Source organism: Acanthaster planci, linkage group LG12 (genome assembly GCF_054643075.1).
Source record: "Acanthaster planci isolate LZ-2023a linkage group LG12, COTS_SCS, whole genome shotgun sequence".
NCBI lineage: Eukaryota > Metazoa > Echinodermata > Asteroidea > Valvatida > Acanthasteridae > Acanthaster > Acanthaster planci.
This window is the reverse complement of record NC_141788.1, coordinates 14,067,056-14,091,729: the sequence shown is the minus strand read 5'-3', so window position 1 is coordinate 14,091,729 and position 24,674 is coordinate 14,067,056. Positions and strand designations below refer to the sequence as shown.

At 43.3% G+C, this 24,674-nt stretch overlaps 1 protein-coding gene across 3 annotated transcripts in view; it reads left to right on the top strand.

Annotated features, from left to right (window-relative positions):
- LOC110987241 (atrial natriuretic peptide receptor 2-like) overlaps positions 1–24,674 on the top strand; it is a 114,156-nt gene that overhangs the window by 23,964 nt on the left and 65,518 nt on the right. For all 3 annotated transcript variants that reach the window (XM_087143700.1, XM_022249799.2, XM_022249800.2), the window contains exon 4: positions 3,181–3,298. In XM_087143700.1, the coding sequence (XP_086999826.1) occupies positions 3,181–3,298 (118 nt within the window). The remainder of the gene's footprint in view (positions 1–3,180; positions 3,299–24,674) is intronic.

Sequence of the window (24,674 nt, the reverse complement as noted above, 5' to 3'; positions counted from 1 at the left end):
TGTACCGGATCCAACGCTTTTCCCGTGGACAGGTGAGTGGGAGGAGGTTTCCCGGCAAAATGAACAAGAAGAAGCTGCCTTTCTCTTCAGACATGATTTGGGAACTTCATACACGAAACTCTTTCTCATGATTTTACTGGTACAACAGAGGAGAACTGCCTAACTTCTTATGGAAATCTTTGCCTATTTTTCCATTTCATCTGTGAACGCTGATGAACTTAACTTAGCAAGGTTAGCATGCTAGCCCAAGCATGCATAGGGCCTACCTGCATACACTCGGGCATGTCGGGAGACAAGCCTGCTTTTGTACTGGTCCTGGTTGTTCGCCGCCGCTCGCTTGCATATTGAACTCGAACTTGAAGCTTGGTTTGGCTGCAAGATTGGCAGTGGTTGTAGGTTTGCAGTAGCGGGAAAGCTTCTTCGTTGTTCATTTTGCCGGGAAACAACCTCCTCCCACTCACTTGTCCACGGGAAAATCGTTGGATCTGGTACATCGTAAGTTTTGTCTCCGCCTACAAAATGTAGACTGCATACAGAGGTTGGTCCACTTGGACCTCGCTTTGATGGCCTTATTTCTCACGGAACTTGTCCAAATCTGTCGCCTTTTGCGGTCCCTTGGAAGTTAAAAAAACCGCAGCTCTGGCATTTGTTGAGTGCTTGATAAACACAATGGAACACAGCAGTTCACAAGGACCATTTCTGGCTATAATCGGGATTTAAATTTTTTTCTCGATTCACACGCAATATAGTACACGTTAATACACATAACGTGTACGCACGCGTTCCTGCAACATCGCCACCTTTCACCCACAATGCACCGCGATAAACACTGCATTACGTCATTATGTTGTAGGTCTATTGGCTTATTGTGTCTCTCATGGGTGCACTGAACCAATTCAAGCTCCATTGAAAATAGCGCAAAAATCAACCAAGTTTGGAGCCCCATGGCAGGTAACTGAAGTCCCTGAGGCCTCTCAAACAAAAAACAATGTGTTGTTTGGTCCTCCAGATTTCATTTGATTTTCAGTTTTTAATAGGTTAACCGATGAAATTTTTTAATTATCCTCAAAAACAAACTCAACCCCCAAAAAGTCAATGTTCCCAAGTCTCCTCAGCGGCCATTTTTCAAATGACATCCCTCTTCTGACAAATTTTCAATCACATTTTTGTCTGCATTGCCCCCAGATGGGTGCCCCTGAATCTACAGAGATGATCCCGGGCCATACTGGCACAATCCCACCATTTCTTGGCCCGAACAGACCCCTCTTTTCGAAAGAATCTGTAGGGGTTCTTTTTTTGCGCCTTCGCCTGGCGGAGAATTTTCCTTGAATTGGGACACTGCACCCTCATGAGGTGGACTTATCCAAGAGGAAGCCATAACTGTGGTGGTACCGTATCACATCCCCAACTTCGACTTTATGGGCTGTGTGCGCGTTCCTTTACTAGCCCCTGGTCGTGTAGAATTCGAAATGACGTTGACTGGCTATCCAGGATGAATGTACGTAAACGTAAAGTGAATCGCACGCGTATGTCAAAAGCCACACGCTCGCGCCCCTATATTCTCCTTCACGTCGTGCGCGCATAAATCTGCGTCGCGCGTAAAGACACCGACTAAAGGCCCCATTTAAATCTCTCAAATGGGTGCGTTCGATTAGCTCAGACGTGTAATTCACACTTACACGAGAGCGTTCGTTTGGCCATCACGTGATCTTCGTGCCCGCTCTGGTGTCAGCCACCACTACCTCTGCTGGCGAGCGGGTCTCTTGAGGCTGCCCGAGTGTAATGACGTCACGGATGGACTGTTCGAGCATGGGCATGATGGGACGTGGTGGGGACTTGACCCTTTTCCCAGAATGCCTTGGCGAATACATTGCAGCGTTCGATTAGCCTCAGGGAAGCTAATCGAACGCACCCATAGTGGTATACAGTGTATTTAAATTATACAATACCAGGGGTTAGATCGGGCAAGGCAAAGTGGGAACCAACATGGCACGGCAAGATTGTAACCCATGAGAACTAGGTTGTCACATCCCATGCACGTCGCATGTGATCTGAACTTGGCAATGCCCGTTTGTTGGGTGAAGGCGCCTTTCCCATAATTCTGTACGTTTTTGGTGCGTTGCGTACACGATGCGTTCATGCGTTTCACTTTCACTGACACAAACATCGATTCCTTTAACATTGCACCCCGGATGCAAAACGGATTACTGATGCAAAACGCTCGGCGCAAGTGTTGATGCGTATATGGAAAGGCGCCTTGAGGCATTGAACGCGCCCTGTTGTCTCTGACGTAGAAATCGCTTAAAAGCATTTCGAACTAAACTGAGAAAATTCCCATTTGGGTCGGAATCATTCCGTTGGATGTTCTTTATGGCGTATCGTTACTTCTTCTTCTTGCGTTTAAGATTTCAAAGTCAGGATAAAAAAATAGGCTAAGCTGGAGACGGATACAAAGCTGCAACTTGGAACCCCCCCCGTTCTGGTCGTCGGGTGTGCCTATAAAGAGCTGGTCTTTCTTTGATGCTTAACGGCTTTTATTGGGTCGCCAGTTGGCAAGACTCGCCTGTACCACTTGTCCAATAATCGTTTACTTTTTTCGGTGAATACATGTCCACGTTAGAAAAAAATGTATAGAGTCCTGCCGAATTCAGTTGTATTTTATTTTTTCAGTGAAATATACACCTTGTTCTATTTGTGGATATAAATATACTTGAATTGGTAGAGGAGTCAGCCGCACAGGAATTGCTAGAAGCACATTCATTGTTGACGTAACGATAAACATTTCGAAAGTGGGATATTGTAAATGTCAAGTTTAATCTACTAATATGTATTTAGAGGGAGTGGTGTATGAAACATATTCATCGAGCTGTTCTTATAAGGGCATTTTAATAACCCAGTAGTCCTCAATACTCCTATTGCAATGTGATTTTTACACGCCAAAGGGAATGATTAATCCGCTTTATTAATCTGCATTGACAATACAGAGATGACATAGGAAGTGGATTGAAATTTGTCATTGCTTTTGCTATAAGGAAATACATGTATACTCCACATTGTTGTTATCAAAGAAGATTTACGAGAGCTTTAAATATTTTTCGTTTTGATTCATGCTTCCCTTTGATATTCTTCGCCATGACTGTTATACAATCGGTCTGTGCATTTCCTTTTTCCCGCCAACAGGACGGGCTCGGAGGCGAGACGATGGTGCGAAAGCACCCGCTGCCCTGATAAGTCAAATGCTGATCAATACAACTGTTGTTTCCATCACGTCAACGTTCACTCCTGCCCTCAGGACAAGGTAAGCGTCGAGTGTCGGTTGTGTGCAATCTTTGTTCGCGATGATTCTTTTGGCTTGGAATTTCACAGCTTTCACTCACAAATACTGTGATTTTGCAGTACTCTGGCCATGTGGTATGATGCCCACAAAACTATTGTTCACGAGGAGAGCTTCTCGCTTTATACACTGCCCACCCTTGCTTTGAATTAATCTATAGATTTTGCTAATGTGGCTCCCGTTGCTTTTCATCTTCGCTGCAACCTTCCTTGAACCGCGCCACGCTCCAGTGCAGCTCACAGCCACGGTCATAAGATATTCCTTGGTCGTCCTTGGTTACTTCTCTGCCTCCCTACAGTTTATTAACCTTCCCTCCCCTGCCGCCTCGAAGATAGGCCTCGGTCTGGCTTTGTGCCGCCTTTTTAATCGCGCCGGCCACGTCCCCGCCTCTATCAATTAGAACTGCTGGTAGTCGCTCTCAAATAAATTACTCTTACTCAAGTGCCTTCAATTCGAGCGTATAAGGAGGGAAATGCTTTTCTTTCAGGCAGTATTTCGACACAACTATAATTATCGATTTTACATCGCTGCAGCAGAAGCTTCGACACAGAGATGTATTACAAAAGAGAATGAACTGCAGTGATATGGGATTGTTTCCCAGTATTTTATCACGTGGTTCGACTTTTCATGCCAGAGTTTTGGAGGTTTATAATGTTCAAGTATTGCTTACACTCTCAAATATGCCAGCTTTGTAACTAGACTCTTTGGCTAAAAGTGAATATTGTGTTTCGGGTTTTCTTGAGGGAAGGCCATTGATTGAAGTAGTCATTTTGGGTTGCCTCTTCTGGAACACCTTGTCAGAGGGATTCTTTACGAACAAGGTGACCTTAGGCAGTAAAACTATGATATCAAAGAACTCATGAGGAAGTCTTGAAATAGAGGGGGAAAGAGCGAGCAAGTGAGACTCGTCAGAAAATCAAAGTTGTATCTGAAGGGAGTTTAGAATGCTATCCTTTTAACCAGAATTACTGGCTAATGACAAAAATCTCGTATTAGTGTTGTGCTTAATTCATAAAAGCAGAATTCTTGCATGTGTAATGGGTCTCATGCTGCCACGTGTCCAAGTTCTGTAGTGCGTTATCCGTGTTTAAAGATTTTCAAAGATTTTTGTTTGTCTTCTGCCGAAAATAATGCCTCCTCTCGCGGCCATGTGAATTTTCGACCTAGAGGCTTGACTCAAGACTTGATTTTGAATCAATTCTTGTTTTGGGAAGGAGTAATCGCGAGATTGCTGGAAGTTTTAGAATGGCATTGATGTTTATTCGGCTCACTTACGAATTCCATCAATTCCTCCGGGTCTCACGGTAGATTACCAGCTTACCAAACATTTATTTATTTCCAGTGGAGGCAATTATGACTTGGAATTGACTGCTTGATTTGTTCCAGCCAGCTCATGAAACGCTCGACTTGATCAACATTGCAATGTTGAGACACTTCGCGCTTTCTTGCCTGGACACGCTCCGATGATGTAGCGCTGAACCGTTCATGCCCGGCACCGGGGGGAGCGTTTAAGCTGCGTGTCCCGGCCTGTTTCCCCGGGGTGTGGTGCGTCGCATGATTCAGTTTAATCCCAATTAAGGGTCCTCAGTTTCACAATTTGCAATGCAAATGGTGTTTTGATGGCATTTGCCACACATCTCGTCCGGTTGACTGCTCTGTATTGTGCGTTTCGACTCCTAAATTGCCCCGTAATGAAGGCTTGACATATGGTCCCGCCGAAACTACTGGGTGAAATATAGTAAAGTGTCTAGCAGTTTGAATGGTACAAGTCTGCCATTGTCCCAGTACGTGAAGTTCAAGTATCTCTGTGCTTACAAACCGCTCTAATATTGCCTGTACTATTTGTATGGGTGGCCAAAATTATGCAGAACTATCTCCCACTGTTGGTGTACATTTACTCCATTGTAGAGGATCGTGTCTCTATTTAATGTGTAGTAGTCTAATGTTCACAGCACGAGACTTTGTGACACAATGTGACTTAGTTGTAGTTTCCGAGCCACCTGCCATTTGTTGGCAAAAATTCATCTATGACAGAAGGTTCAGACCCTATAGGCCTGCGGGTTTCCAACGACGTGCTATTCTTCATGTCTATGAAGCAATTTATATAGGCCTGCTTCTAAACTCTGCAACACCAATGATATTTTAAATAAAAACTTAACTGTAAATAAAAACTAATGGGCCTATTACCCCATGCACAACTTATTTACGAAAACCACATGATCACCAGTTCCAATTACTTGTATTGTGATTAAGTCCTACTAATACATTTCTAAAACTCCAAATTGTCATGTTTCCCTTTATCTCTCGTGTCACTTCCTGCTCTTCGGTTATTTGGTAGCCATCTCTTTTTCCCCAAATTAAATCCGTGCGCCGTTCTCCAGAAAGTATTCAATCAAATTCAAAGAGCTGTCTTGATGATGTACATATAGGATAAACCATCATTTAAAATATTATTTGTTAAGATTTGACATGGGTTATTTTCCTTAATTGCAACTTGTTATAATATGACGTGGTGACGGAAAGATGGGACGCAGACCTTTGGTGAGAGGTCGCAATTGCTGACTCGATGAGGTCGGTTATGTTAAGGGTTCAGTGCACTATTTCAAGTAATAATTTCTGCTGAGCTCGTCAGCGTAAAATGTGCCCCACAGTTTCTTTTGAAAAAAAAAAGATATTCTTTGGCCAAGAAATAAAGGGATTGTGGAAATATGGGCCAGGATCAACACCCTTGGTTCAGGGGCTTTGATCCGAGGGCAGAGTTGGTAAAATTACAGATGTAAAACTGTCCTCAGCTGCAGTGTCCGAGAAAGCAGAGGGAAGCTACTTGGCTGCGAGCAGGTTTGGGAACTATCATTTGTCCAACCTGACTTTGGTTTTAAAATGAGAATAATTGAAAATGTCACTGGCTAAACCCCCAAATGACAAGAAATGGATACTAGGGATAGGACAATAATTTAATTTTTGTTTGAGAAACTCCAATAATATCAGTTAGCATATTATAGAGCCGTGAACTTTGTTGCTTTTACACTTTTGTCAATGGGTTTTGAATTAGTTCACTCACCCTTAATGTGAATAAACAAACCCTGTGTAATGATGGTGTATCACAGTGTTGGTTGGTATCAATGCATTGGTAGGACCGAGTGGTGGTGATCAGTGTATATATACACTGCCATCATAAACATATGAGTACGGTTTTTCTCAATTTCAAGAGGGCAGATATTTTGTGTAACTATGGTTTTGAATCTTCAGGGGGGAATTATTCTCGACAACTTGAAACGTATTGCACCTTTCACTTTCTTTTGAAGAAATGAAACTTGTATGTGCGCCATTTCTATATACTCGTGGCATACGAAGACACCCATTCTATCCCACCAGATACTGCGGTAAACATAGTGATACGTCATCAGTACATGGGCTATAGTATTATTGTGAGTGGAGTTTTGAAGACCTCTAAGGACCATGTCACCAAAAAGAAACTTTGCGTCAATCGTGCGTAATGCAAAAACCGTTGTCTCTTTCGGTTGCAGTGTTTCAAGTGGACTCATGCTATTTGCAGAACTTTGGGGGAATTTGGAAACTTCAAAATTCTTTGTCCACTGTAGGTAATGTTGTTTTAGCTGTGAATGGTACTGAGCACGAAGTCAAAACATCAAACCTTTAATCCTTTGTTGCCTCTACAGGTCGTATCTTCAAGCTTTACAAATGACAGCCATTTGCACCCTGTCATTCCAAATAATCGAAGGAAAAAAAGCTAATCCTCTTTCCTGCCTGAGACAGACACTCGGCATCGTCTGGGGCTAATTGATCGCTGCTTTTAGGAATCCGGGGGCCGACATATCTAATCCTCGTTGAGGACATGAGCAAAGTCCGAGAACATCACTTGTTGATAAGCTCCACCCGTCGCCATTGGGGTCAGGATGATCAATAGCAAGCCGAGTGATAATTGAATTGGCCCAGTTTCCGGAATTAATTGCGCACTACCTAGCCAGCCAGTACCATTGGAACTTGCCGCTCGAATCCGAAAGCTGTGTTCTATTCCTTTTTCTGTCTCTGCTGCAAAAAAAGTGAAAGTCTTTTTTTTTTGCTTTACTACTCAGCCTTGGCTCTCATTTGACACGTGATCTGCAGTTAAGCATTAAGCTTGTTTTCTTTTTCGCACGAACGCAAATTGCATGTGAGCGTCTTGAAACAGTTTTCCGCGGAAATCAATCAAGGTAGGAAAATATGATCAAAGTTTCAGATTTGCTGTGCAAATTTCTGTTGATACGACAAAATCCGCTTAGTATCATGCACTAGAGGGAAATGTGGTGCGAGCTAGAAATAAAAGTGATCATGGAGGTAGATAGAAGTGATGTACCGAACTGCATCTGTCCCATGTGTGTTTGTACCGATGATCCGTAAGATTAGGGTATCGTGAAGTCAAGGAAATTGAGAAATACGTTGTATTCTCTGTCCGTAACAGCCTTTCAACGCGGCCTAACTGCTTATTTTTGGCAGTCTGCCATCTTTGATATCAGGCCGATTCCGAATAGGTTATATTTTGAGGCGTCTGACCGTTCCGGTGAATAATTACCGGAAACAAAGAGCCTGTTTGTTTCACGCGGATCTGGATCGCGATCAGCGATCTGAAGCTGGTTCGCACTATCCACAAGTCAGGGTCTGGTGTTAGTGAACCAACCTCAGATCACTGATCGCGACCCGGATCCGCGTGAAAAACAGGCCCCCAAAGCCAACATGGCACCACGCTCGTGCGCGTGTAGTTTACGCAAGCGTTGAATAAATTATTACTCTTTGGCCAATACGGGCGTTTCGCAATAGTGCGCCTTCAAGCGTTTGCAACGCGTTGGCCAATCGCAATGCATGAAATATATCGACCCAATGCGTCTTTGGAAAAGGTTGATACATTTTGCGCGTTGTGATTGGCCAATGCGTCGCAAACTCTTTGAAGCGCAGTATTGTGAATCACCCGTATTAGTTACCTAATACGGCAGATTCACAATATTATGCGTCAACGCCCGCTCGCTTCGAATTGAGAAAACGGCATACGGCGCGTGCGTCAGGCGGTAATAGAGTCTACGCGGATCACCATCTGTAATCTTCCTTCTTAACCCTGAAAGGGCTGGGGGAGAATCCGTCCCATATACATTTTTCCCTTTATTTCCAGGATGAATATTTCCACATCCTCTAAACTGCTGTTTTTTGACTTGTTCTGACTGCCGGATTAATATGTAAAATGTCTTCTCACGTTTTGTCAACTGTTTGACAAGGAATGCCGAAACAGACTTACATTAATCATGTACAGGAAACTATAGCTAGTTCAAAATTCTATGACCATAACTGTTGAAAAATGATGCTTCGACGGATTAAAATAGGAATTTACAGATGCTGAAAACAAGAATGTGTTGAAATTCATTTAGACAGAAGGATAGAGCTTTACTGGTATAGAACTACATTTTAATGGCAAAAGTAATTCCATTAATCACAGAGCAAAAGACCTGCAGAACCAACCTCGTTAGTCCCATACCATAAGGAGATGGGGTTTTTCAGCTGGTACGTTGGTTCGATTAATAATTACCCAACTTATCTGACGCTATTCTGATTCCGGAGGGGTTGCATGGGCGTTTCCAGTTTTTTCAGGGGAGCAGGACTGTTTAATATGTATACCCGAGGGAGCAAAGCACTAATCAGCAGCAAACTGAAAAACCTTTCACGATGGAATCAGGTCAAGTCTGAGGTAATTTAAAGCAAATTGGTGATTTTCATTCCTTTTCCAACTTTCTTTTTCATTTTTCTCCCCCCCCCCGTCTCGCGACCCCAACGGGTAATTGTTGCTGGTTCAGATTTTCCCTAACATGTCCAGTGGGCTCTCAAGTACTCAATACGTTGCTGTGTTTGCCGTGACTTCGTACTCCATTAATAAGGGTACCAGGAGAAGTTCGAGTGTGCAATTTTTATGTGATATTTCAGAAACGTGTCCTATCGTTGCCGTATCGTTCTGACAAGATTTCAGTGAAGGAGTTTAAAGATGCGCTATCAACCTAGGTGCGCTATAAACTAAGTGTTGAAAACGGTGCTCCAACAAGGACACGCCCAGTAATCAACCAATTACTTATTACGTTTTAAAACTGCATGGTAATGCTGGATGGGTTATAAATGGTCTTGAAGGCCTCCATTGCTGTCTGTGCTCGATGGTGTTGTTATACGACCATAACGTCGTAAATGGTGCAGTATTGACGCAACGGAGTAGTCATAAGCGGAAGCCATAAACTGACAAGAATGGAAACAGGCATTGCAAATGTACAATAAATCCTTCGGTCCTTTTGTGTAGAATTTGTCAAATGGAGATTTTTCACATTGCCTCGTCATGTCATTGCTTTATTATGGCTTCAACGCAGTTTACAGGGCGTCAAAACCGTGGGGCTGCATTAAGTGTTTCTTAGACCCAAAGCACCATTCTTTAGGCCCCATGCAGACACTATAGTGTTCTGTTCACTAGATACTGGTATTAGGTCTTAGGCAACAGTGTTATAGGACCTATAGGCACCCGTGCTACGTAGGTATAGAACAAAAGTTCTGTCCTGCAAGATGGCTACCACGCAAAGCCTCTGTCCCACTCTGACAGATGTCTGATGCTGTACGAGGGGTAAATTGTGGATAATTCGATGACGGACAGTTGGTTGACACCTTCTGTACCACCAGTCGCACATTGCTCTGTTGTTGCATCCGTCGGGAGATGAATTCCGTCACATTATTGCTCAGACCAAGTGACCGTCTGTGGCCACGCAGAAAAATGTCGGAATATGTATGAATATATTGGACAGTAATGTAGCACTGATTTGTTGACCGTCCAGATCAGTGTAGATATTACCATTGCAGTTGTTATTCATCCCAAGAAAGGCATCTTCGGAATTTGGGTGGCAGAGGTCCGAGTTTTGAAGGTTGGGATGTTGAGCAAGAAATGTAAAGTTTCGATCTCCGAATACTCAAAGGTTTTGGATATGCGGATGCATGGAGTTGATGACCATCTTATTTTAGGGGCGCTCTAGACGATACAAACTTCTACATTATTAAATGCAGACAGCTGCGTTTGAAGCCCCCTTTGAGCTGTTCCTACTGTCAACTTAATGTTCGCTGCATTTTAAGAATTGGCTTCGAGCTGTTCTTTACCACTGACATAATCTTCTTGCCGTTTTTTTCTTCTCGTGGCTGGGAAGGTTAGTCAGCTTTCACATCAATATTCAGATAAACAGGTATAGAATTTGCCTTGGATGTAACTTTAGCCGTCAGGAATACATTAGTCTTTTTTATACTTTCAGTAGTCAGCTTGCGGTTCATGAGCGACTACACACCCCGAACTTTTTTTCTTTTATACACAACTGCCTGGGGATTTACCATGCACTCTCCCGTGGAAAAATGGTTCTTGAGAGAAGATAAGTCTTCGTGAAAGCTTCCCCTGCGTTTAAGAAGACTTTACTTACCTCTGAAAAATTCTTCCAGAGCCACGTTTATAACCTTTATTCAAGTCGGACTTCCCCAGCCCCGGACGTCAAAACATCGACTGCTGCTGTCGTACGGCGCGAAACTTTAGAACGCCTTGATGTCAGACATTCTGCTTTTCATGAGTCGTCCCTATGCAAATTTATGTAAATACACGGTAAAGTAGAATCCTGCAATGAGTTGGTAGCCCTGGTGCTACTAGTGCCATAGCAGGCGCAAAGATGAACTTTGGCCCTGTAAACAACGTGGATAATGCAATTACATATACCGGTATGTGGTTTTACTTGAAATCCTGTACATGTTTTTTCAAAGACAGTTTTCTGATTGGTTGGCCAAGTTACGTTTCCTTTCCTTGACTTTTGCTACTGTTATCCATATACCCCAATAGCACTGTCTCGTCAATATAGCCTTTATCACGTTTATTCCTTGTGTGTAGACTATATGCTTACAACCATTCATCCATAGTACACGAGTACATTTCTGTACCTCCTTGCCGGTTCACATCATACGTCCACATACAAATAATTCATGGTAATGCAAGTACTCTTCATCAATTTGACATTGGTTTTGCTTTCTAGCTTCGAATTTATTTAATGCCCATCTGTTTTTAAATGTATTCCAAATACAAGTGTTGTTCTACCAATATACAGCCTTGATTTTACTTGTCAGCTTCAAGCTATGACCACATGTTTACAAAAATTATTCATAAAACCCGTGTTGTTTCAGCATTATGGCCTTGCCTTTGCTCTTTCAAGGTCATTTAATGTCTATACATGCACAAAATTGTACTGAGAAAGAAACAGCAATCAACGAGTTGTTTATGTGGATTTTTGTATACAGCTGCTACACGAGACTAGAATTTAGTGTACACACCTGTCTATAAATCCCAAAGTGTATTTCATTTGACTCAAGTCGCTCTTTCTTGCCCACAACACGCTGTGCGTGAGAGGTAATTTCAGATGGATTTCTTAATATTGTTTCTAGAGCAGGTTTGTTATAATGGCGTCGACAATTATCACCCAAATGCCCCACATTTTGTACTCCGCATTGATTGCGCTCCTTTGAGGATGGTCCTTATAGTACATACAGTTAAGCCCCAAATTATTCATACCTATTCCAAATTCGGGTAACATCGAATTTATAGCCAACAGATCATAGAATTGACAACTAAAGCTTAGATCTTTGCCTAGATGAACTTTTTGCAAACGAAATACTAGTTTTGTGTGCCTGGGCTCACCATCCGTCCAGTTTGAATTTTGTAACAAAATGACAAACTGCCACATTTTCAAAAGGTATGAAAAATTTTGGGTTTAGCTGAGCTATCCCACTCGAGCAGAAGCATCCCCTCATCGGTTGAAAACAGCCACGTTGGTCGGGAATGCTCAAGTTGTTGGTAGAGACGCGACTGTGACGCGTGCATTTGGTAGTCGTACGTGAACAAGCGAAGTTCAGTTCCGACCAAAGGAGCCTCCGTGGCTAAAAGAAAACACCCTCTCTTGGTCCAGCTGGAGGCTCATTACATGAACAAAAGCATTCTTTGAAATATTTTTAATGTTTGCATCCACTGACGCTACAGAAGTTGCTAGTCTTTACCGTTAAATGGCTGAAACACGTCAAGATTTCAAATTTCTTATTGTTACATCTGGAAGGCGTGTAAATTTGCTTTCACATCGTTGTCAGACCCAGTGAAGGGTTGTCTATAAGGTGAAATGAATTTGAGGTGCCAGTGTACACACTACGTGTATGATAACACGAAGACATGTTTAGACAGGTTTTGTTAAACCTAACCCAAAGTGTAGAAAGCACTTTACGTATTGTGATAAAAGAGCTGAGATGTGAGCACAGAGGTCGCCGAAATGATACCGGTCCGTATTATCAAGTGTAAAGACCAAACGTGCATGTTCTGCGGATTTTCTGGTTGTTATTTTTCAAAGACAAGTGAGATTAATTTCTATAGTTCTGTCATAACTCCCCCTAGTCAGTCTAAAGGGTCAATTGAAAGACACAGTGGACGGTACAGCCACCGTTAGAGACGCTCACTTCTGCTGGACGGCTATCTCAGGTCATTGTTGTACTGAAATCTGCGCTGTTTGCTGGATACCAAATTGATGCCTGTTCGGCAGTAGCCATAGCAACTCTTGAGTGTTTTGATACTGACATGCGTTCTAAAGAGTTTGATGATGACAGGAAGATTGATTGGATTCTCGCGTGATCTTTCGTGCCTGACAAGATTAAGTGGGCCTGAAATACGCCCGCGTTTGCCTTCTGCGTTATATATACGAAGCGCAAGTACACTCGCCCCTTGCCAGTTGGCCACGCTACACCACTAGCGCTAATGATTCTTTGACGTATTGCCCCTAACAATGCGTTTGGTCAAATTGCATCCATGATCCCCCCTACAAATTTTAGGGAAATGCGAAGGACTCTTGAACGGAGACAAGAAAAATGGATTTCAAGTTTCTTGTTTCTCACAGTGGTCACGACTACAACCTCGGTAACCATTAATTTTTTGATTGAACATAATGTCCATCTGTGTGGTTTAGGGGTGCAGTGCCCCAATTCAAGGAAAATTCTCCGCGCGGCGGAGGCGCACAAAAAGTACCCCCACAGATTCTTTCGAAAAGAGGGGGCTGTTTGGGCCAAGAAATGGTGGGATTGTGCCAGTATGGCCCGGGATCATCTCTATAGATACAAGGGCACTCATCTGGGGGCAAAGCAGACAAAAATGTGATTTAAAATTTGTCAGAAGAGCCCGAGGAAGGTGAGGGGTGTCATTTGAAAAATGGCCGCTGAGAAGACTTGGGAACATTGACTTTTAGGGGTGAGTTTGTTTTGGGCGGATAATTAAAAATTCATTCGTTAACTTACTAAAAATTGAAAATCTAATGAAATCTGAAGGACCAAATGACACATTGTTTTTTGTTTGAGAGGCCTCAGGGACTTCAGTTGCCTGCCATGGGGCTCCAAACTTGGTTGATTTTACACTATTTTCAATGGAGCTTGAATTGGTTCAGTGCACCCTTAGCCCCGCCGGACGACGCTCCAGTAGAAACCGACTCTGTGGCAGTGGGCCCCCAAGAGGCTTTCATTTTTAAAAAAAATACATCTTGAAAATAGTTCGCGGTACCCGCTGCTTCATTTGACTCGGACCGGCCAGCCGACCCCGGCAAGCTCGGTGGTCGAGTGGTTAAGACATCTGCACTAGTGAGTCCCACCCGAGTAAGCTTGTCAGGTTTTTTCGCAAGCTCTCGGACAAGCACTGAGCATACAGTGTTTATTAATATACGTTGGGTAAGGGCAAACCCGTTATATATAATTCATTTTTCTTATTTTACCCTCCCGAGAAACGAAGATGCAGTATACACCCACATCTTAAACTGCTAGCTGTACATCCTAGTCCCCTGCGGCACAAAGGGGCGGGGAGGGTGAGCATCATGAGCTATATTTGGGGGGGGGGGGCAAATTCCAGTTCGATCCCCCCAAGGGTACCCCTCTGTTTTGTTGACGATCGCTTAAATCTCGCCCGCAGTTGAAATAATACATATACCAGCTTTGGAAAAGCTCGTCGTGCAGGTCACGTGCTTGCCTGTTCCCCTATCTCGTAGAAATTAATGTGAAGAGCAAGCTACCCAGCAATGGTCAAAGCGCCGATACACTGAAACAAACTGTCTCAACGAGGTGACGGTTGACTGATCCCGAGTCTACGAAGCCCCAAGCCTATAGTACCACCCACTTTCTGACCTATTTTCTATCGGATTTGCTCGTCAACTTGAAATACTTTTGGCTAACATTGACCCGCTGACCTTTTGGGGCATCTCCGCTTGCCGATAACAAATCGTTCGAAATTCACAGCCATGCACCCCTTCGTTAGCGCAGTCCAGTTGGGTCGGCCCGTCGGATAGCCCTCACAACACGATCTCATTTGGTAAATTAGCCGCTCTGAAAATAGCGCTGGCAATCGATATACTGTGGCAAAGAGACGGACTTCTGTTACACAGGGAAGGCCCGAGTGAAACTTAATAACCTTTTTAGAGAAAAAGAGGAAAAGTTCTGATAAAAGCTGATCCGTCAACAACGGTTTATTCATTCGACTCTTAGAGTGACGGACACGAGGAAAGTTTCGACTGTATGTTTTCACGTCAGGAACATAATATTGTTATGTTAATAGCTTTGAAGGAAAGTACAAAAAGCCAATTTTGGCCGGGTTGTCGGTGTTCTGGAAAAAATTGAAAATAAATTATGTGACTGTCGAATTTAGGCTGTCAGAGCCAAAGGCACAGAAATCTGCCTCACAAATACATGTAAAATTTATATCGATCTAAATGCGGGCGATTGACGAGATCGTGTTACCGTGGTCGAGGAGAAAGCAGCGGCCCGCAGCCTCGCCGTATGCTCGGGGGGACACGCATCGGGATCGCCTTCACACCTTTTTCCCCGTGTACGTGATTCAAACAATACCTGCCGGACGGCTGTCACTCATTCGGGACAACCGTGGGAATTTAATGACTTTATCGTAATTAAGATATGCATGTTTGATAGCACACACGCAGAGAGTGTCAGAGAGCTTCGACTAGTACTGTGTCCATGCTTTGCTGCATCGAGGTTGAAGTGACATGTTTGAAACAATATCTCACAGCCTTCAATTCAGATTTAAAAACAGACCATTTTATTTGCGTTGCTGTCCTGCTGAGAAATAACGTATTCTTTATTGTCGTCATTGTCACACGTGCATGTCGTTTCTGTGACTTTCCTTCTTTAATCACCATCATTGCCATCCACTATCTTCGCCACGTTTTTGTCATCTTTGTCATCTCTCTTATTTCAAACACCACCACGCCGTTTACACGTCATTCGTCGTTTGCCATTATTTTGATGGAGGCCATGTCAGACGTTCTGCAATTATGGGCAGTTATAGACGTTGGGACGTTACCAGTCCATCGTGGTCAGTGTTAATGATGTGTGCATATGCGCCTGCGTACGCTCAACGACCTAGGCTAAAATCACTGTCAACAGTTGGTTTGTTTTATGCACAGGTCGACCAGTAGTTGACGAATGGTCGCTGAACGCTGATAAAATTATTAACACAAACATTTGAAACAAGGAATAATTTATATGGCACCCCCTCCCCCACACACACACCTTTGTGTTGGTCATTGATCAGAATCTCAGGAATCATTTTCAGACATCTAGGTGGGATGTGTTAGGTAACAATAGTCTATAGTGTGTGTAGGGATTGGACATGTAGAGGGTACCCCTCCGCTCCATATTGCTGGGTATAAACACATGGACTCCTGGTGTGTCATTTTCTAAACGACATTGAGACTGAAAGAAGGTGCACCCCTCCCCATCTGATGTCTGCACGCGATCGCAGTACTGTTTATAAAAGGAACCTACATTAGCGAAAGAATGGACTAATTTCCAATGCCCAACTCATATACCCTCCGGCACGCAACGCTCTAAAAGGTACAGCATGTCAATATCTCGGGTCTACTGAAAATGTCACCATTTTTCAAATGATCTACCTTTATTTCTCATTGTGCTAGAGCGCTCCGCTTTGTATTGTTTCGCTTGGACGCGCTGAAAAAGTGTTGCGTGGCAACACAGCCTGAAATAATTGGATCGCGGAAATCCATTTTGACAACTGGCGATCGAGTGATGCCTACACCACTTAGCTAGTTAATATGTAACTTCAAACCTACTTTTTTGCATGAAGTGATTGTTGTTTGATTGTCATGCGTGCCTGCGCAACTTAGACGCCATTGAGACGACAATTATGTGAAGTTTAGGCATCAGCATAATAAGAGAATTATGATGAGGTACGTACGATTTGAAGGCAAAGTGGTCCTTCTCGCTTTTCACCACGTCTCAAGTTGAAACAGGTGTAGCCCCGTTTTTCCTGGGTTAATATATACTTGTCGGTGTCGTCCCAAGCTTGGTAATGTTACCGTAAATCATGATTAAATATTTACTGCGTAAAAATAGTCGGTGGAAGAGAGGGAGCAAACGGAAGACATGCACGTCTTACTCTAACGTGCCGACAGATTTAGAGATGCAAGTTCCCCTTCAATCTGACTGTTTCTGCCCACCCAAGGTGAAAGAGTTAATGACGGCCGTCTCGCAAACCTCGATCTGTTAATCACAATTTCAGCATACTCGGTGTGGCAAAGGCCAAGGTGCTGAAGCATAAGGCAGAAAGCAGTTCTGTCCCTTTTCCGTTCTGTCCGAATCATGAATACTCACCGCGTGTAAGTTGTCAGCTCAGACCTGAGGTTAAAAACTGCTTCGAGGTATTCATGTTAGTTTCACTAGGCCTTTCCCCAATGTTGAGGCATTGATGACAGGACGTTCTACTCTTCAATTCATGCAGATACTAAATTAATCAGGGAACCCTGCAGTATTTCTTGCAAACACCGTTCTGGTTTTAAACTCAGTAAAGGCCTATAGGTTTCAAGCAAATTTCGGTGCACCGATGATAATATCGGAATATAGTACTATGCTGATTTGACCGTCGACGGCACTCTCCTGTCAGACATGTTTTGCGCGTTATATTAAGGCCACCGAATGTCAGTTCACACTTGGTAATTCAAGCCACTATATTTATGTTCCCGTGTTTTCGTTTAGTGCGCGATGTTCCGATGATCTACTGCGTGAGAACGAGTGAATATACAATGTTCGTTGCGTTTGTGAGACTGAGGTGCGAGACAGTGAACGGAGGCCCGAGGCGTCAACTTGTCAGAAGGGTTTGGGCAAGATAGTACTTCATGCAGTGCTGGCCAAGATTGATGTTGTTAATTAATGATAAGGTTGATCATATCACATTTTTATAAATGTGGGTTGGGGTTAGCGGAATATCCCGCTCTAATATTGCAGGACTTTGAGAAAGATTACAAGTCTGATCTCGCCACATTCTGCTGTGACATGTCCCATGCACCGGTCTTTGGCTGACTTGTTTACGGAGCAAAGTTGACACCAACCGTCTGGCCGAGTGTAATTCGGATTCCCGTTATCCTGGGGCTATGACGTGTGAATTTTTCCCACTTCTCGCATATCAGGATGGATTGCAGGGATCCTTGGAAGTTTTGGACGAAAGCCGAACGAACCTTGGACCTGGGTGGCACTGGGCCGAGTCGTGACTCGAATATGAAGATGGACAGCGCGCATTAATTGTCACACGGTCGTTTTGGTGTTTACCCATCGTGTCGTTGTGTCCTAGTCCCCGCAGATTGAGTAGAACGGATTGCCAAGAAAGACATGCAAGCAGGCACCCGCGGATCCGGGACCGGGGGGGGGAAGCTGGGTCAACCCTCCGCTCATTGCTATTTTTCCCCTAGAGGCCTATCTCAAAAGGTTGGAAGACTTCCTGAAAAAAAGGATAAATCGTGTAGTGTTCTTATTTTGTACGTACGGTTAAGGACAAAACGAAGATGTGAAATGGGTTCACCAACGGCAAATACTATATACGTAAAGTAATCACACCCAGAACAAAAATTTGCCGACCCTCAGTAGAAAAATCCTGGATCTGCCCCGGGTTAATGGAAACCCGAAGCAGTTTTTGACTGTGAGTCTTAGCATGAGCTTCAGTTAGAGTGAGAGAGTCATTTATTCAGTGCTGTCCGTCTTGCAAAAGCTTGTACAAACCGTTTTGTACAAATTACATAAATCTTATATACATGTGTAAAAAATACTGTGGTTTTACTAGTAGCAAAATTAGAAGACGACTTTTAGGTACAGGGCAACGCTTTTGTACCCTAACCTATGGGGACAATAAATGAATAAGTGTATCTGGCTCAGATCTTGAGCTGACTGAGTTTTCCATCTTTTAGAGTAGTAAGAAGCTGCCTCAGTTCCCAATAGTCACTAGATCGTTATGAACCGGAATATGATGTGCATGGTCTCTAATCCGATGAAAGACGTTTTGCGTCTGACGTGACTTCAAACTTTTCTGACAAGGCCCCCAGTTTATTGCTTACACAGGGCTTTAATCTATCGGTGGTGTTCTTCAAGCACATTCGATAATCCAGCCAGCCAAAGGATTGCATGTGGCCCATCCAAACAATCCCCGAAGAAGTTGAAGTGCACGTCAGGCCTTCGGCGTCCCCCGCAGTGAAATCGCCACGCATGGCTGCCTGCTGCTGCTCAGATGTGCATTCTTGGTCGTGTGTGTCGTCCTTGGACCTTTTATGGTGCATAATGACCGTCCGTGGGGCACCGCGGGACACGTTGTATCAGAATGACTTTGTCATCTCTTTCATATGTGACCCACACTGTGAAAACGAGTCTTAAGTCCCTAAAGCCGCTTTTTGAGTTTTCTTTTGTATTTGAAGGAGCGAATTGAGTTTTTTGTTTTCATCTATCACACAGTTTGGTATCCTGATGAAAGTGGATACTCCATGGTGAAAAATGCTGTGGGTTCCTACTGTGATTTACACTGTGCAAAATCATTCAAAAGGACTTTTTACTCCAAAGTGGCTCTAGCGACTTAAGAGTTACTGGGTCACATATATTCATGGCGCTCTGACAGTGTTTGGTAAACTTTTGCCAGATCATGAACGAATTATGAATTTCTCTTTGGCAAAGGTCAAACAGATGTCTGCAAGGCTTAGTGCACCCTTCAAGTCGGTTTTAGAGTGGGACTGGTGACGGTCCCTAGGATTCGTCCTGGGAAAGACCGACTCAATATCCAGCGACTCGGTATTGAACCTCTAAATTCCTGTACTGTGTAAGGGTTATTACTCGATCATGTCATCAATGCTACATACAGGCGTATTTGACTTTTTTAAAGTGGAAATTTACTACGGAGGAGGACGAAGCCCCGCCCCTACCATCATTTGGAGCCATGCAGTTCAGAAGTCACCAGTGACATGGTACACTCATTGCATGGTGTAAAAATATGGAACTTTTGAGTTTTCATATTCCTCCACAAACTGCCAAAGAAATCTAGGACTTTTGTCACTAATTCAATTTGGTTTTCCCGGCCGTCTACAACGAAACACGGTCGTCACAGCATTTTTGTATTCGCTTTGGGCCTGCGGACACTTTGCGCAGAGATTTATACGGTTGCCGACAGCAGGATATTTGTGTGCGAAACCTCGTGGCGTAGGTAGCTGAGGTGAAATGAAATGTCTGGCGTAAACCCCGGGGGTGCACATATTATTTCAAGGGGTACTCAATGCAGCTGAAGTGAGGCTGTGATAAAGGCTGTGTTCGTTCGGGGGGGGGGCACTCGGGGGCACGAATATCTGCTGGAGGCTGGCCTCCACGCCACAGGGGAAACCAACTCGATTTCTGCACTCCATAAGGCTCATGCCACTGTTGAGGGAGGCTAGGCAACGACATCGTTGTAAATATTGCTTTCTTTCCCACGGCAATTACTTCTTCGATAATAAACCCTTTGTAGATCTGCTGTATATATATACCGTTGAAACAGAGACACACAGAGAACTGATGGCATCCCATTTATCCCCATGCAGGTAATGCATTTCATACGCGAAGGCATCTTTTTGCTGTCGTGCTGCGCCAGCGGTCCTCCGTCGCTGGACAATTGCAGAGTAATTAGATCTACTCAACTGGGTATTTTTGTCCTTGTTCAAAATGCCCGTTTAGTTGCCGCATGGGTAGTTTCATGTTCATTTGCTTTTGGGTCAAGGTTAGAGATATCTGTAGCCACCCTAATTAAGGTTGCAACCATTGCTGCGTCTGACACGACGGTAACAGAAAGATACGATACGCTCGCAAGTTGGCGAGATGTTTGCTGCAGTGAAACACATTTTTTTACTTTTGAAGGAAAGCCGAAATTGCATGTACAAAAGGCGTACCACTTGGTACCACTGCACATGCACTCAAAACTACCTCGGTGGGTTACGTTTGACAGTCTGCACATGCCGTATACCCGTGCAGTCGACTAGTCAGTTACGCTAATGTAACACCGCAGTTATTGCAGTATTGTTACTTTCCTTTAGTTGCCTTGGTAAAATCATATTCTTGTTTAGAATTATCTGCTGTGTTTTTCCAGTCAAAGTCGACCGGCTTTTCAAGGTAAGGTTAGTGCAGTAACTGAAAAGCCAGGCCCCCCTGAAACAATTAATCGTTGCCTGCTGTGTAGGCCCGCTCCGTGGTGTTTTGTACATCCGAGGGGGCAAATGGCACATGAGGCTAACACTTGCCCCCGAGGGTGTACAAAACCCATGGACCCTGTCACAGCAGGCAACAATTTTGTTATACCACAATCATAGATTACACAGGAACAGTCTTATAATTATGCCTACATATCCTACAATAATCAACGCGCGGCACCAACTCGGCTATCCATCCTCGTCCCAAGGTTACACAATTACAACGCAGTAGACACGACACATTTCCTGTGGGAATTGAAATAGATCACCGTTATCTATCCTTTTTGTAGCACGGTAACATAGCCAATGCACTCGATTGTAACTGGTACGTGCATGCTTGTGGCATATCACGTGATCAATTTGTGACCAATAAAAATTCACAATCTATGACCGTGGTAAAGCAATCAAGATTTTTGATACAGTCATTTGACTAAACTCAAATTAGTGAGAGATCCTTAAATTCTCTGTAACTAGTGTGACTAAATCCTTTAACCCTAACCCCTAGGGTGTATGTAAAATCATATTGAAATTGGAGGATTTGGGACTGTTAGGGTTAATGTTTAACTTTAAACTCCTGCTTATTTCTCACATGTAATTAAAGACATTCTCCAGTATTCCACCTTTAACATTGGACCAAAATAATACAAAGACTTGGTTTATTTAAAGGAAGCAGTGAACATTCAGCTCAGCCTGTTTTCATGATCGTCACGACGTATTACAATTTTTCATGAATCTATACGTTTTAGAGGGCGTTAGTTTTCTTTTGTCACACAAAGTATTACTTTTTAAAAGAGCATAAGAAAAAGCACAAAAGTTTGTCCTTCACAATTTAATACCCTCAACAAAATGTTGAAGAAATAATGGTCATTGTACCAAGAAAATGAGGAAAGAAAAGTATTTGTGCACAGAGCTATGGGGCTCCTACTTTTCTACCATGGATGACATCATGCATTAGCTCATGAATGTGGACATTTTGATTTGCATCATGAAACAAAACTGTTGAAGTTTTTCCCCAAGTTACTGCCACAAAGGAGATGGAAAGCTGTAGTAACATTGTAAGAAAGACTTCTATATACATACTCGAGTCAGAAAAATCCTATTTTATGTCTCCTTTAAACCAGGTTAGCTGACTATTTAATTAAGATGGCTGAGTGCCAAGACAACATACTCTATGTGCATGTGTGTGCTACCGTACGCGTCTTCAATGTAACCTGTTTTTCTGCATGCCTTAATTTGTTTCGGGTATCTTCGACCTGTTGGAAGTCAAAACAGCCGAGCTCAAAAAAGCCAAGGGCAGACTCATTACAGGAGCAGACAGTGTGCATGTAATAAAAAATTCTCCGTCCTTTCCAAAATAACCCTTTGTCAGTGCGTCATGGTTTCCAAGCGATAGTCCACTCGACTGTGCATGAGGGTAGTGATAGAAAAAAGCCCCTCCTGTTTTTTTTTAACATGTTGGAGATCACAAAAGGGCGCTCAAAGTCAGTGAGTGTGTACGAGGGGCGTAACATGACCAGCTAAGCAAAAGAATGGAGTGCTTTGAAGTCCTGTCCGTGTCAGAAAATGAACTTTCCCAACGTTTTGCCAGTGAAGCTGCAGCATTTGTCAACGCTGAGAAGTGAAGTTTTGGAGAAATAAGACAAAGGAGGAACCTGATGCACAAATTTAATTGCGTGAGAAATGCAAAAGAGCGACTAAAGAAGATGGAACGAATCGTGAAAGTATAACTTCCTTACGAGACATGTCGAAACCTTCCTTTTTTTCCATCAATTTGAGGGCATCACATAGTGAGGCTTGGTCATCAGTCCCTTTTCCCCTTACTGTCATTTGATTTTGGGTGCGTTTGAAGCTTTAAACGCTTTCCTTGACTCCCAAGGCCGATGCAGTGCAGTGAGCGGGAAAGGGTTATCAAAATCGTCAGGAGTGTTGCCGTGGTTACAGTGAATGCTTGATTCCGTCCTATTAGTGTGCGAGTTCGCTAACTTTTTTCAGCGACCATCGCGTGACATGTCGTCGTAGTTTCATTTTACTCACTTCACAGCCAGCGATGCATTTGAAGCTGCGGTGAAAGACCCACTCGAGGGAAAATGTTTCTTTAATAGACGCCACTGCGTGACTCTTGACCCCGCAGAAGATGAGTACTTGTGATGCGTCCTGTCTCAATAAACGAACTCTGTCCATATGTAAAAATCCACAGATGAACTTTATCAGATCCGGTATAGTAAGAATGCTCTTAGTGCATGTCATTCTCCTGTATTGATACTGCCTTCGAGTTTTCTCTGCATCCTGGGAAATTAATTTCGTTTTCCTAGGTCCTACGGCAAGACTGGAAAAGGACGAGATCCCTCCGAGACCTTTTTTCTAAGACTCGTCACAGAGCACGGTATTTCATGTCATCATTTTCTACGTGCATGGGAATGGGATTGCCTACTGATGCTAACTCCCGTGAATGGCTCTGGAAAAAAGTCTGCTCTGCAGCGCGACTATTCAACCCGACTAGTAGCATTGTGCTGAGTTTTCTTTGAAGGAAAAAATCAAACGTATCGAATGATGATGGACGTGGCCTTTCTCCTAATTGAGTTTTGCGTCGATTCCAAACTTGTAGCAAGGCGGTTACTCTACGTTGATGTTTCTGATGTTTGGGGTGACAGGTGAACGTTAATGATACGAATTGTCACTGGGGAAACATTGTGCTTCCCTTATATTATAAAAACTCCATAAAAGGTGCAGCCATGGTTCAGTTTCGTATACCAGGCAAGATATGGGACGGATCAAACAATGACCAACACAAAGGCGGGGGGGGGGTTCTCTCCGTCCCATATCTTGCTTCAAATGCATTTTCGGGTCTTCTTTATGAATGTGCCTATTCCAAACTTGATAACAGAGGGCATAGCATTTCTTTATTTTCCGATCCAATCAATATGTAATGTCATTTATTTCATTTGAATGTATATTTTATCACGGTCTTTCAGGAAGGAAGTTTTCAGGAAGTGATTCAGGAAAGACTTTCTTTTACCTATCTCAACGAAGATCTATGCAGCGATGATCAATTGTGATTTGATTACAGTCAATTCTGTTTCTTTTCACTTAATGTGTGCGTCAAGGAACGATCATCGCTTCTCCGCACGCAATGCGTCAAAACCATAACTGAATACCAAATTCTCGAAAGTAATCGCGTGAACGGCGTGACAGAGCGAATGCATATAGCATAGACCTTCCGTTTCCTAGTGAGATCCTGCCGGTTTTTTCTCTTATTACAGAATCGTTTGGTTACTTGATAAAATTGATTCCTCTGGTTAATTTCCTTTGCTGCCTTATCCCTCTTTATCTAACTAAATTAATTTTCCGGAGACCAAGTGTGCACAAGCATTGTCCACCCGCAGAGGGCCAAGCGTCCTACGTACAGGAATTTCGTCTACCACAATAACAGCTCAAAGCCTTGCTAGGTTGAATTTAAACAAACAGTTGGATTTCCATGGAACATTAGTCAGTAGGAATTGGCTTGAAGTCAAGGACGTCATTGCTTTTTGCTGTTTGTTTGCCGTATCAAGAGAACACTTTCAAACAATTTAATGTTGCAGCAAAGTAGTCGTTGTAGGCTGGTGTGGAAACTTCACTAAGGCACGTTGCGTACTTTTCCGACATTCAAAGGCCTGCAGTGCACACCGTAGGGTATCTTTGGATGTATAACCCACTGACTAGATTTTCAAAGCTGAATGTCAAATTTGCAT